This window comes from Lichenostomus cassidix, chromosome 1Aa (assembly GCF_008360975.1).
Source record: "Lichenostomus cassidix isolate B80296 chromosome 1Aa, HeHo_3.0, whole genome shotgun sequence".
In the NCBI taxonomy this organism is placed as follows: domain Eukaryota; kingdom Metazoa; phylum Chordata; class Aves; order Passeriformes; family Meliphagidae; genus Lichenostomus; species Lichenostomus cassidix.
The window spans coordinates 14848818-14863988 of record NC_139480.1 but is presented as its reverse complement, the minus strand read 5'-3'; the positions used below and the strand labels follow the sequence as shown (position 1 = coordinate 14863988).

Sequence of the window (15171 nt, the reverse complement as noted above, 5' to 3'; positions counted from 1 at the left end):
CAGTAGTAATGAAAACACTGAAATTCTGAGTAGCAGATTTGATTGGAGGAAAAGGAAAGGAAAACCCCAAGAGATGCTGTTAATCTGTCTTTCTACAGAATGGGGAGGTGCTTCCTCTGAAGATCGTCACTTACACAACTGTGTCCATCTCGCTGGCGGCTTTGCTGATCACCTTCATTCTGCTGGTCCTGATCCGCACGCTGCGTTCCAACTTGCACAGTATCCACAAGAACCTGGTGGCTGCCTTGTTCTTTTCTGAGCTTGTCTTTCTTATTGGAATCAACCAGACTGAAAACCCGGTAAAACTTACTCTGTGTTCATTGCTAGAGTTGTTGTCAAGCTTTAATTTAGGGTGTTCATATTGCACTTTTACCTTCTCCCATCTGTTTCACTTTCTCATCTTTTTGGCTTTTTTTTTTTTGGCTTCAACAGTAATATGAAAAACATTAGATTTTTAGTATATGCATGTATGGTTGATGTCATTGATAGCAATGGCAGGCAATAGGACTATCTCTTATTTTCAGATAATGTATGACAGCAGCCCTGTTGAAGGTTTATCCCAGGAACTGAGCCATTTCTTCCTTCCTTTCCATCAGTGTGTTTTCTGTCTTGCTTCGTCTGTTCAGTAGGAGGCTCTCCAGTTTTTCTTGCAGCAGGTACCTCCCAAGCCCAATGGCTCCAGGGGTTGACTGGTAGGTTGTCAACGATGTGGTGCTGGGCAGGTGCTAATATGCACGTTGTACACCCACTGGCCATTCTGGAGAAGCCACTTGCCATTCACAGGACAACTTGCTACATCCAAGATTCAGTAGGAAACCTGTCACTTTGCTTTGTGCCTGCCAGCCACAGTGATTGTTGGCTTCAGCCTGTCATATCTGTTGACAAAGCTTAGTGCAAGCACCTCCAGCATTGTGCATGTCAAGAAATGCAAGTTATGAATACACTGAGTATGAGAAGTGTGTGTGTGTTCTGTACTTGAGACCTCACTGCTCTCTTAACCATGTGGCATTATATATAGTCTTGCTGCTGTTTCTCAGTAGCACCAATCCCAAAAGCTGTGGCTGCCATTTGGACATGCAAGAGACAAACAGACAAGGGCTCCAGGCTGCACAGGCACCTCTGCCAAACAGGCAGTACAAAGATGGGGGTGACATGCAATAAAAATCTATGTCCTTAATAGATAGGAAGAATATTCAAAATGTTAGTTTAGGGATTATCTGAATGGTGTGAAGAAAATGTATCTTCTAGAAATCCATTATTGTACATGTTTCAATCTAATTTTGGAGAAGAAAGTACAGCCTTGAGATAAAAACAACCAAAAAAAAAATCATGCTGGTTCCACATGATCCAAGTAGCAGAAATAGGAGAATATGCCTACATTCAATGACTATCATCACCATCATGGTAGTGATATCATGGTGCCTAACCACACAGCCTTACTTGCTGTATAACTTAATCCTATACTGTCACTCTGGCTTCTAATATCCACTTAAGCTATAACATGCAGTTCAAAAAGTATCTGACCTTGACTAATTTCAGCTTCTAGTAACCAAGTGCTGACAAGACTTTTTCTTAATAAATTTGAAAGACCTCTCTTATAAAAACTGTCTTGCCAGGAAACCTCTGTTTAATGGTATTTCTTTTGGAGAACTATATAAAGCTAAAATGCTGAAATTATTCAATTTCTAAAATTCAGGTTGGTCTGTTGGGGTTTTTACTGGGCTTATTCTCCCAATTTACCTTTTGAAAAATTGTGAATGCCAAACTGGATAAAGCTTTCCAGGTCTTTTTGTCACTTCCAGTCCTATAAGCCAATATTCCCCCTTACCAGGAGCTCAGGTCCTTTATCTCCTGCTATGGTGAGATCTTTTGCAGTGACCTGCCCTCTGGCATATGGTCTCATGTCATGTGTGAACCTGAAGTTTTGTTTCATTATATAAAAGTTTGCATACTAAAATAAATTTGCTCAAAGGAGCTCACCTTGCCAGTTGATCCACAGCACTCTGTGTAACTTGACCTTTCCCATGCCTTGCTGAGCACACCACTCATTTTTCACTGCATTTCACTACGAAGGAGTTTATACTCTTTCAGTCCTCTGACATATCTATTGAGGAGTTGGGGCCCAAGTCCACATCCCTACAGAATCTCACCAAAAATTATGCAGTAAATGATGACTCATTATTTCCAGATTTTTTCATAGTATCATGAAGCACCAAGCAGAGGTTTATAAAAGTAGTAAAACAGTTCATTACATCAATAACACAAATGGTTGTACTTGGTGAGTTTGTTCTCTTTTGCTCCTTCTAGTTTTCATGCTTTGGGACTCATGGTGTGATCATGTCCTGTACTGTTACCAGGACTCAGTGAAATGCCCCAAACCTTTAAACCACTTACAAAGATCTTTAATTTACAGAATGTATTTCATATGGCTGTAAGCTGCTCCTTACAGTCTTCCCAGTCAATTTGAGAAGGTAGGAGGGCTGTAAGCCATGTCTGCTTGAGACAATTATTCATCTGTCTGTATGGAATGAGAGTTGTCTAACGAGTCATGCACTGATGAGCATAAAGAGGTAAAGAATGCTGGAGCACAAATAATGCTGTGCTGCTTGGCACCCAGCCTGGCTTTTATGGGTTTCTGTAAATTAACAGTCACATTTCTGGGTGAGGTTTTAATCTTTTCCTGGACTGTTGATAGAAAGTGATTTATTTTCTTTCTTTTTTCTTACCTGAAAAAGGTAATGTTCAGGCCAGCACTCTACTCATATGCATGTGAGAGTAGGAACAAAAAAAGCACAGGTTACATAGAAGGAAGAAAGATGGTTTATTTGGTGAGCCACATTTTCAATAACACTTGATGTTATAATAAAGCTGATGTAGTAAGTGAATCCAGAAAATTGGCAGTCTTTGTATGATTCTTTTGCTCAGCAAAGTTAAACAGGGAAATGTACATTTCTGAGCATTGCACCATGAAAAACCACTAAAAAGTCATGCCAAAGTGTGAAAGCTGGGTCCATGCTGCACGAAAACAAAAGATTCCAAAACACAATGTAAAACATTTTCAAACAAAAATTGAGTGGTTGCACAAAGTGCTCTTAATTCAAGCTTATCAACAGATCCTTGGCAAAATCCTTTCTTTTGCTTCTGAAAGGAGGTTAATTGCAAGATTACAATTCAGGTGTTGGATGCTTGTGGTCATTCCTGTTTTCACCCATCAAACTGTTAAGTTGGGAGAGAAAACTGGTTAGCAGATTTTAGAGAAATGCAAGTATCTTACAGAAATGAAAGTATCTGAAGGTCATAGGTTTCAAGGTGGCCATTCAATCACAAAGATGACTTTAGCTATGAGTTTGGCCATTATAGCTGTTACTTCTAGTCACAGCTTTGGATTTCTGTCCCCAAAACTAAAGTTTTCCTGAGAAAGAACTTTCTCAGGGACAGGTCTTAAAAAAAAGACGTAAGATCTTCTCACATATCCTCTCCACCTCTGTCAAATATAAGAAGACTTGCTTTGTACCTTTTTATCTACTAATAAAACAAAAAACATAGTCCACTTTAAAACAAAACAGAAGTTTACCAAACTATAAAACAAACTTAAAGTTTACCAAACCATACTTCCTTGGAGAGAAATCTTTCTCTCTGGAAAGAATGTAGTATCATAAAAACCCATAGAATAACCCTTCATGTGTTAATGGAAGACACTGAGTAAATGCAGGGCTGAGGGTGGCCATTCTCAGGAGCAGTTTATTGGCTTTGCAGTAAGACCAGTTTTGCTGATACAGTTAAACATGCTGTGATTGAATTCACCGTAGTGGCACTGTGCAGGTGAGGCTCATACACCAGGCAGGGCAAAGGGTCTTCAGCCTCCAAAGGAGCATCCTCACCTCTGCACCAGGAGAAAGAGCCAGGAGCTCTGCCAGCCCTGCCCTTTCTGCAAGCAGAAGGAATTTGGCCACAATAGCTCAAATCCTCATCTTTGCAGCAAATACGCACAGAGGAATTGGCCACACAACATAGAGGGCAAGGGCAGTGACTGAAAGTGTGTTGGGTTGATAGGGTAAAGCTGAACAAGATTCAAAACAGGTAACAAAATTTACTTGAAAAAAGAAAAATCTTTCATAGTATGAGCAGCTCTTCTTAAACTCTGAAAAACCTAATTAAAGGCAGTATATTTCTTCTGCCAAAATCTTTTTATTACCCTTGCCATTAGCTGTATGGGGGAATGGGTGACTCACCAGGCTGTGATTCAGAAGAGCAAGTCTAATTTCCCTGCCCTTTCCCTTCTGCAGTTTGTGTGCACCGTGATTGCCATCCTCCTGCATTATTTCTACATGAGCACCTTCGCATGGATGTTCGTGGAGCAGCTCCACATCTACCGGATGCTGACTGAAGTGAGGAACATCAACTTTGGGCACATGCGCTTCTACTACGTTGTTGGCTGGGGCATTCCTGCCATCATAACAGGTACCCTGAACCACCCCAAAAAAGCTTCATTTCCCTCCCATCTTCACTGACTGGGTTCAGGGGAATTATCCCATCCCATTTCAGGAAAACATCCCATATGGGTGTTTTCCTGAACCAGGGCAGCACCAAGCCACCTCTAGCACAAGCCAGCCTGAATTTGACAGAGCTGTGTACCAAATGCCTGTTGCCCCAGCTGAAGTGATATTGATGGTTATAAAAGAAATATAATTGCACACAGATTAAATCAGGACTTGATAACATTGCTTGGGAGTAACAGTATTTTTATTTTTACAACTTTGCCAGTAGCTTTCAGAAATTTTCCTTCCCTGTGCTGGTGCCTCCCAGTGTGGACACATGGTATCTCAGAGAGGTAACTGCAGTGGTTTCAGAAGCAATGCTGCCTACAGGACATTACTGCCCTTCACTGGACATTCCCACTGTCTACCCTCAACCAGCAGTAAATACTTCCTGAAGAGAATTTCAGTGGCTCTGTTTTATTTGGCATAAAACCAATCTGGGAATACTCAAGCTGTCTTTTACTTAATATCAGATACAAAGGCTGTAACTTCCAGTTGAGGAAAACTAATGAAAAGCTGGAGGCAGTAATCTTTTAAACCGATCCAGAGTGATCCGCAGGAGCACATCCATCTCCTCCCTCACCATGCCTATTTTTGCCATCAGACATTTCCAGAGCTACCCTAAGCACACAGCACTGTGTTAATTCAGGCAGACAGCTCCTTGGGAACTGTGCTTCATGGAACAGTTGGAGTGGGGTTTTTGGTTCAACTGTTTCAGCATGTATCTGTTGCCATATGGGAAATCAGATCATAGGCAGGCAGTTAACTTTTATCCAATTAGTTTTATTTTTACAGATAATAACATACTGTCAGAAATGGCAGAGATTTAGATGTCTCTGAGATCAAACAAATAGCTATCACTCATGTACACTTGCAAAAATATTATGGAACAAGTTAGCTCTAAAAATACATACTTGTTCTTTTTTCTGTGTGATTTAAGGAAGTGTAATACCAAAACAGCGTAGGCTGGTACAGGTTAATTCTCTTTCCAGAGAGCTGGTAAGTTTTTCCATATCACTTTGTGCCTAAATAATTTCTACTTCTATCAATTTATCCAGAACACAATAGAAAGCACAGCCCAGAAGGCTCTGCAACTCTAGACATAGTCCAGAGATTTTAAACAGAAATTGTCCTTGAACTTCTGGAATATTTCAGACCTATATGACTTTTATCAGTACATACAGGACTACTGCAGTATTTTCAGGAACACTGAAGTACAATCAGCGCTTCAGTGCATCATTTCTGGTGGAAAAGAAGTACCATTAAATAACAAAGACTAATTAAATTTCAGAGCTCATTATCTTTAGAAGAATTTTTTTGGAAAGAGTTTCTGCTTCAGGTTTACTTTCTCTTCTGGAATTTAAATTAATTCAGACCTTCTCAACAGCAATATTACACAATCTAACTATTACAAGCATACAATTTTTACATTTTTCTGCTTAGATATTGCTCTCTATGATGTGGAACTATTTTGCACTTTTAAAACTTTCCAGGTTGTGTCCTACAATTTAATCTCTGAATCTACTGAATTTGCAGTTCTGTTTAAATGTAAAGTCAGATCCCTGTTACTGAGAAAGTCAGGGGATTTTGTGAAATGAAGATAAAAGAATACTAAGCCTTTAGTTTGCCCTTCCAGGCTTGTAAACCATCTAAAGAGAAAATTGTTTCATCATAAATAGCACAATGTAGGATTTCTTGCCTCTAGATAACTTCATGACTGAACATATTTTAAATAAGCTCCTTTATAAATTTTAATTTCTAAACAGTAAAAGGGTTACAACTTCATAACATGAATCTTAAACATTATTTAAGTTGCTTTCTGAGAGAAGGTTTGTTTATTTTTCTTAGTAGTTGGTATAGTCCAGATGTGGGAAGAAATTTTAGTCTTGGGACATGCAGAGGACTTTTTTATTTTAAAGATAAATACCATTTCATCTTCATCATAGTTATCCTGAGAGGGAAAAAACCCAAACCTACAGTAGCAATGGCTTTTTGTATATTATTTTTTCTACTGTCTGTGCTCAAATTGATATTCATTTCAAGCTGGGACATAGTGGTCCTAAGGCATCTGTGATGGGACCAGGCTACTTGCAGAAGGGAACCTTGACATTTAAAGGGGGATAAAACTTAGTAAAATGTTTACAGAGGAGCACTCCAACGGGGAAGAACCACATTTAATCACAGCACAGAAATGCAAATTGCCATGAATAAGAGTAGAATAGAAGTTGGAAGAAGGCTTACAGCCATCAAATGAGTGTGGATCTGGAATAGTCCTCCATTGGGAGCGATAGTGGAACATTTTAAAATTGTTTTAAGCTTGCTCATTTGAAAGTGTAGTTTGATCCATCCTGGAGAGGGATTTTATTACTTCCTTGCCTCAGGAGCAAGGGGCTGGATTTGGCACCCGGCAAGACCCCCCCAGTTCTGCCTGTCTCCGTGGCAGCACGCTAACTGCTTGACATATGTGTGCAGTAACTGCTTTGCCATAGAGACTGCAGTGCTTGTGTTAAAACAGGTTCTTCTGCAGCCCTGAAACCAATATCCCCCAGAAACTGGCACTTTTCAAATCCTAAGTGAAGCAATGAGTCCAGAGAGAGGTGAGGCTGCCCCACAGCTGCCTGAGTCACACATGGCTGCTGAGCCTGCAGGAGCTCAGAAGGGTCGAAACACACCCCTCCTGCAGCCCTTGGCACACTCCTGGGTGTGTGCTGGGGATGGGTGCTGCTCCCCACAGGACTCTTGGCCATGGGACCAGCCCCAGTTCCTGCAAACGTCAGCAAGGTATCACTCAGCCTGCACACTCAGTCTGCTGAGGGCAGCCAGACTGCAGCATTTAATTGATGTGCCAAAACCTTGCCCAGTATTACGTTGCATTGGCTTAACTCTGCCTTTGAGTAAAGTATTATTTCACATGTTGACTTCAGTAATAATTTGAACCATGTACCTGAAGACTGCAATTTGCCCTATTTATTCAATGGAGAACTTCAGGGTAGGATTTTGAGAGTGAAAAAATGTTGCTGTCTGCCAATTACTCATAGAGCCAGAGACCCATTAATGGGGAAATCCAGTCCTGGGAAACAAACTGTGTCCATAGAATTACATCTGCATAAAATACTTTATGGTCCCTTAATCATTTATGGCTAATTCTTTCTGGATGGTAACTGCTGAAGGGGTGGTGCAAGGGCCAATGGCAGCAGGGAGGGAGACTAGTCCTATCTCATTCCACATTTCAGTGAAAACAGATCCAATATCCACTGCTCTGCCAAATAGCCGGTTTAGTTTTCATAGACCATAGGCCTGTACCAGATGTGAATGTTGGCTGTGGGCCAGTTCCGAGCAGCAAGAGTGAAATGCAGCTACCTTTCCTGTTCTCAGAGTCTTTTCATCAAAGCACACAGGCTTCAATTCAAAAAAAGGTGACTGTAGGTGCACATGAAGCCTCCTTGCAGTGACCAGCACTGGCGTCAGCCTTGGCCGCCTCTTGAGACAGGACATACGCTCATCGCAGTGGTGTCCCCATGCCCAGACAGCATGCTGCAGCCACCTGCCATATGGCACTGGCCACAGGCCTCACAGGGATCAGGTTCTGTGTCTTGAAGAAGGCAGATCTCTGCAGACAGGTACACCTATCTCAAAGGGGGAAAAGGATCTTTGCACAGGAATTAGCAGGGCTCGTTAAAAGGGCTTTAAACTAGGTTTTAAGGAGGAAAGGGGTAAAATCATGCTTTCTAGAGGCAACCTGAGGGCAGAATGCCAGTGTTTGTGGGATGGTGTGCTAGCAAGGTCTTTCTGTCTCATTGGGGCAGGGGTTACAGATCCGTGTGGCAGCAAAGGCATAGGTATTTCTGTGTTAGAAACCACAGGAACAGTTACCTATGTTAGAGAGTGTTTTCACTGTCTAGAGCTTAATGTTGAGGATAAAAGAGTTAAGGGTAAGAATCATCAGGAAGGACAGCAAGGCAGATACCACAGTGAGAGTCTGTTATAGACCATTCAACCAGGATGAGGAGGCAGAAGAAGCATTCTATAAACAACGGGGAGAAATCTCACCATTGCTAGTGCTTGTTCTTGTGGGGGTCTTCAACTTAACAGGGAATACAACACAGCAGAAGAAAGAGTCCAGGAGGTCCCTGGACTGTGTGGAAGACAACTTCCCGTTGCAGCTAATGAGTGAGACAGCAAGGGAAGATGCCCTGCTGGACCTGTTCATTGTGAACAGAGAAGGACTGCTGGGTGATGGGATGGCTGGAAATTGTCTTGGACACAGTGATGACAAAATGATAGTTTTCAATGCTGTTAGAAGTAAGGTGAGGATTCAGCAGAACTTCCACCTTGGGCTTCCAGAGGGCTGGCTTCAGCCTGTTTGGAGGCATAACTCACAGAGCCTCTTGGGAGGCAGTCATGAAGGGCAAAGGTATCCAGGAAGGCTGAACATTCCTCAAAGAGGAAATCCTAAAGGCACAGGAGAAGGCCATCCCTATGTGGCGAAAGACAAACCAATGGGGAGGACCAGCCTGGCTGAACAGGGAGCTTTTGCTGGAAATCAGGGGAAAATGGAGGAAAGGGCAGGCAACTCAGGACTAAAAAGATGTCGTGATCATCTCCCCATACTCAGCACTGGTGAAGCCACACTGCACATCAGTTCAGTTTTGAGCCCCTCACTACAAGGAAGACATTGAGGTGCTGGAGCCTGGAGTGTGTCCAGAGAAGGACAGTGAAGCTGATGAAGGGTCTGGAGCACAAGTCTGATGAGGAGCAGCTGAGGGAGCTGGGAGTGTTTAGCCTGGAGAAAAGGAGTCTCAGGAGACACCTCATCTGAAAGGTGTTTTCCAATCTAAACAATTCCATGGTTGTACGAATTTGCAGGTCAATGGCAGCAATTCCAGTCTATTGCCATATGGGTGAGGTGTAAGGTCATCAAGTCAGACAGCACTGTGAATCAACAGGTGAATGCTGGGTTTAGAGAACCCCTTGGAATTGTCCAGGTTTTGAAAAATAAAATAATAAAAGGTGTGTTTTTAACTCAATTGCTTCGGGGAATTAACTCCATTTCAAACAGTGCTGAAAGTACTACCTGGGATGGCAGTTCAAAATGAATCCCACCTGAGCTCAATCAGTTAACTCCTAGAAGTTCCTAGGTTCCTTTGTCTCTGATGTTATTTTAGTGACAGCAAGTTAAGAATGCTTTTTTTTTTCATAACGTAGACATCTCCTCAGTTATGATTCATGTCATTCTGCTGCACAGGCTTATTGAAATTCCTCAACATGTCACTCACCCTCAAGGCTTACACTGTGTGAGAATTACTATAAAACTGTGCTGAAACAGAATTAATTTGGGACTTGCATTTAGTTTTTATGTAGCTAAACTTTGTTATAGTTGGCAAAACTCAGAGTATTGTTTGATATGAAGTGACCAGCATAAAGGTTTTGATTTGAGAAGTTTTATTTCAGTATTTGCCTTGATTTTGCCTTCACAGACTTTCCTGTTGAATGAATTTTGCCATGATAATTATATTTGTTTGAAACTACATTTGGTTATAGGCAGCACCTTTCTGATTTACTTTTTCTCCCTTTTGTGGCACAGGGCTTGCTGTTGGTCTGGATCCACAAGGCTATGGGAATCCTGACTTCTGCTGGCTATCTGTTCATGACACCCTGATTTGGAGTTTCGCTGGGCCCATCGTAATGGTTGTTGTTGTAAGTATGGGGAGTTGGCATCCAGAGCTATCTCTTCTTTACTGCTACCTTTTCTCTTGTGTTTTGCCAAAGAGTAGTCATGCAACGCAACTGTGTTCTTTACGTTTGAAGCAAATGTACTTTAGCTTGCATCTTTTGCTTAAATAGATCAGACATGAGCTAAGCTCCTGAAAATCAGAGGGCTGCTTGCCAGTACAAAGATTGATTGTGGAGCAATGGCCAAAAACCTATTTTCCATTTGCTTTGTTCCATTTTTGAAGGGTTGGTCTGTAAGCTTATTCAACAAATCAACAAAATGAGCCATAACAAGTCACTTCATCCAGAAGATCTAAAGGAATATAAAATGTTTCCACTTTCAGGAATTTAAAAGCATGGGCTGGTGTATAACTTCTCCCTTAGAGCATCTCCCTCAAAGATAGGTACCAGATAGATAAATATTCATGGTTTGACTCTTATCTTGAATGCCAAATGCAGTTGTGGTCTCATCACCTCAAAAAGTATGAAGTAGACCTGGAAGCAGTGTAGGTTATGGTCACAAGTCATCAGAGACGTGGGACAGCCCCCACTGGAGGCCAGCAAGTGGACTAGGAGCCTTAAGCCTAGAGAAGGGAAAGCTGCAGAGATGGGAGGAAGGAGGAGCCTATAATAGTGTGTTGGTCCAGAGAAAATGGCTGTGGACCCAATTCAAGGTCTTTTCCAACAAAACAGTAGCAGGAGGTGGCAGGTGTAGCAGAAACAGGACAAGCTGCATGATTTCTCCACAGCATGTTAAGTTAGCAACTCCTAAAACAGAACAATGGCACTGGTAAAACTGCATGGTTTCAGAAGGTGAATGATGAGACAAATTCTCAGCATTAATATTCACTGTGAGTGAATAAGTACAGATGCACCACCAGCCTAGTACATGCCAGCTGATGTGGAAATCTGTGGAGACTGGAGGTTTATTCAGAGTATTTTCCTGTATGTTCTGCTAGAAAATACTCCTAAATTCTGGTTTGACCCAATTGAAAAAAGGTGCTGGGCTGAGGTGGACCCTGGTTTGGACAAGAACAGTTATTCTTGAGGTTTTATTTTTCACTCAAACATCTTTGCATAGGGTCAGCTTACTGAGTTTCATCCAGATCAAGTGCCAGGATGCCCTTGACTATGTTGCCTTTAAACAAGGTGAATCTTGGAATTCAGAGAGCTGTAAGTTGAAGGAAAAATATTCTTGGCACCACAAACTATTTCAGGATAAAAATTGCATTGTCATTTAAAACAGAGCTGTAACAAATGTACAGAAAGAATCCATGCATTTATTTCAATTTCTCTTTCAGATAAACACTGTCATCTTTATACTAGCAATGAAAGCATCGTGCAGACGAAGGCAACGTTCATTTGAAAAAACAGGAGTCATGTAAGTTTGAGTTCAAAAACCTGTAGAAGTTCTGGTCAGAAATAATAAAAGATATAATTGCCTAAAAGCAAGATTTGAAGCAGGAAATAAAAGTTTTTTGGAGGAGAGTGTTGGTGGAGGCAGTTGGATCTGCTTCACCCCACACTCTCCTGGGGTTCCCTTGGAGTTCCTGTAAAACCTCCACCATGGTGCTCTGCACCACCAAGTGTAAGCAGGAGAAAAGAGAAGTGAAAGATTTATCGTCCAGATGGTATCATTGCAGTCCTTCCAGATCTTTCATTATACTCCCTACTACACTGTCACTGCACCTCTGCCCATGGCATGCCCAGGCAGACATAATTCTGGGTGTCCCTGCTTGCCCATGGCTCAGAAAGGTCTCCTCTCTCAAGTGTCTGGGCTACCGGCTGTGTCATGGCAGAGACCCACTGACACTCCTGTGCTGAGTGCCAGCCGCCCTGCATCCCATGTTCTGTGGGATGAGCAGCGTCACAAGCTGCAAACTGTCACCTTCCTGAGCTGTTGTGCAGCCTGTTCTCATTAACATCTGTTTTGCCCAAATCTCAGAATTTACCTGTGAACTCAAATGTGATCAGGTAGTGTCAAGAGAGCCCCCTTGGTGTTGTTTTTGGGTTTGGGTTTTTTTGCCAAAGAGGTAGCTGTATGAGATTTCAAATGGCTGCTTCTCATTCTTTTTTTCAATTCTGGCTGTAGGGTGCTGTGTACATATTGTCATGGCTTTTCCAGCCCCAGTGTCCCTGGAGCTGTAGACTTTGTGGTTCTCTGAACCCTAAAACTAGCACTGAATTTAATGAAAACTAGAATCTGAGGGTGAGCTCCCCAGCAACATGGGTGGCCCAGTTAATAAAAGTGTGGAAGGAGCAATGTTGGTGCAGTGCCATGCTCCCCTTGGCATGCCCTTTCCAGCCCCAGTTTCCAAGCAGCTGTTGGCTTTGTGGTACTCTGAACCCTAATCCTAACCCCAATAGCATCCGGGTGTTGAGGATGAAGTCCAAATCTCCCTAAACCAAGGAGTATAATTGCTACCTAATGGCAGCAGTTTTACTCATAAAACTTTTGCCGCTGGATTTGTTTCTGTCTTTTGAAAATGTCTGTGAAAATTGTATTTTTAAGGAAACAAATATTCCCCTGAGTGCTCTTGGTCCAAAACCTTGGGTAGTAATCTTAAGAAGGAATGTGAGAGTGAAGTTGACAAACTGAAATGAGATGGACATAGCCATTTACTGCCCAGATGTGTTCCTCAGAGTCATCAAGGCTGAACAGCAGGGGCTTGGAAAACAGTCAGATTTGTTTGAAGAAAGTCTTGGAAATTGACTTGGAATGAAATCACTCTTTTAACATGAATATGCTAAGTTGTGGAGTATTGCTGTGAGACAGTTGGGAACTGGAAGCTGGTGAACACTGCCCTACTTTTCCCAAAGGGATTTCCCAGTTGCCAAGTTGTTGGGCACATAACACCATCCATGGGGAGAAGCTGGGCTGTTCTCTTGCATCCCATCACACTGCAAATGTCCGTCTGTGTTTGCTTTACAGCTCTGTGCTGCGGACAGCATTCCTGCTCCTGCTGCTTATCAGCGCCACGTGGCTGCTGGGGCTCATGGCGGTCAACAGCGACGTCATGACATTTCACTATCTCTTTGCCATTTTCAGCTGCCTACAGGTAAGTTGGATACCATCTTGTCTGTGCCAGACCTTGGTGAGCACACTGCTGCACCCAGACCTCCAAAAAGCTGCTCAACATGAGCTACCTTAGGAAAAGCAGAGATCTCAAGTGCAAATTCTGCTTTCTTTTCTCAAAGAAAGGGTTCTTTTCACCAAAACTATAATTTTGAGTAATTACATCACTCAATTTTAGTCATTCTAAAGGTAAGTGCACTACTATAGTAACCTGTGACAGTAGGCAGTTATACCTCTGTCTTTCTAGAGACAAAGCCTTTGTTCCCATGTTCTGTGTGCTCATTAAGCCATTCTGTTGCTACCACAGATGAGAGAACTATTTCACCCAGAGTCAATGGCTCCAAGTTCAAGGCTTTCACAAATTAAGCTACTGTTTAAAGAAATGAGGCAAATAATGATTTTCAAATACAATGTAAGTTGGGTTAGGGTTTTGCTGGGTTGCCTGTCCCAGTTCACACAAGTGTTGATTAAAGATATAGAAAACAGATTTTTGTAGGAGACCTGGCATGGAAGTAGTCGCAGAGCTTCATGTTGGTCACAATTTGAATGTCCCCAAGGATGGCAGTAACTGTCCTAGCAGGTGCCTGCAGTATTAAAGCAGCTGCTGCAGGACACTAGTGTGTCAACAACTCAGCAGCCACAAATTGTAGCCACAGAGAAAACAAAGTCTGATGGCTCTCCTTTGGAGATGGCTGTCAGTTCCCTGGAAGCACAGCAGATAGATTAGTCTGGAGCAAGGGTTTTTTGCCACTGCAGCTGATGTGCTCTGAAATAAATGCACCTACTCTGGCTGTAAAACCAGGCTTCCACAAGTCTACCATAAAATTAAATAAAATATAAACCTGATGAGAGGGACAAAGGTCAGAAGCTGGAATTCTCAAGACTTGCCCAGGGAGGCACTGTGGTATGTGGCATTTCATGTCATTGCCTCCTTTGAACTTTAAAGAGACATCTCTAAAGAGACATTTTTAAAGAGACATCTATGTGAATTTTATTAATGAATAATCCTGGAGTGCTAGTGCCAGCTAAGATCATATTTGATTGAATGTTTAGAAAGTAAGCTTGAAGTTTAAAGTTACTCTAAGTTGATTGCTTTGGCCAAAATGATGAAATTCAGGCTTCTTGTGATGTTGGTACAGCTGCAACTTCATGAATGTTGGCTTTTCTATACTGTATCTCCAACCAAAGTTGATAACAATTTGGCAGCTGCATTAATTCCCTCGGAGCAAATACATCTGAAGGCACACGTGTGTCTCCTGATCCCAGCAAAAGCTGTTAATGTGTGTTCCTGGCAGCAAACAACTGCCCAGCCCTGGGGACTTTACTGATTTTCCCACCAGAGGTATTGCTTAACCAAGGAACTTAGGTGACAAAAGCTGGGACCTCTCTGCCCCCAGTACCTCTTCACATCTCACAAGGTTTTCTAAAATTCTCCTAGACACAGTTTAAAGGGCTCCTTTCACAGAAGTTGCCCATTTCCTCAGGCTTTCACTAAAGGCTGTGATATTTTCCATGTACTGCTATTGATTTTTTCTCATCATCTGTGTAAAAGCGCTAAAATCCCAAATTCTAAAATCCCAGCAATGTCTTCTAGTGGGACATTGAGGTTCCCATTGGATTTCCTCCCAAATCAAGCTGTGCTCTGTAAATTCTGGAGAAACACCTCTTTTTGTATATTTTCCCAGGCCTTTAATGCACATCTGAACTTGGAAGCAAATTATGAAGAAGCCCTAGTAGATCAGTCAATGCCATTTCAGTCAAAGAAAGAAAATAGTTATTGCTTTTGAAATACACTGTCAGGGACTGCAAACTAGAATTCAGGGGTTGTTTCGAAATGGGTGTTCT

General features: G+C 42.1%; 1 protein-coding gene across 6 annotated transcripts in view; it reads left to right on the top strand.

Moving 5' to 3' along the window:
• CELSR1 (cadherin EGF LAG seven-pass G-type receptor 1) overlaps positions 1 to 15171 on the top strand; it is a 163465-nt gene that overhangs the window by 140846 nt on the left and 7448 nt on the right. For all 6 annotated transcript variants that reach the window (XM_085041436.1, XM_085041420.1, XM_085041426.1 and 3 more), the window contains exons 24-28: positions 99 to 299; positions 4287 to 4461; positions 10123 to 10235; positions 11552 to 11631; positions 13183 to 13309. In XM_085041436.1, coding sequence (XP_084897562.1) covers positions 99 to 299; positions 4287 to 4461; positions 10123 to 10235; positions 11552 to 11631; positions 13183 to 13309 — 696 coding nt within the window. The remainder of the gene's footprint in view (positions 1 to 98; positions 300 to 4286; positions 4462 to 10122; positions 10236 to 11551; positions 11632 to 13182; positions 13310 to 15171) is intronic.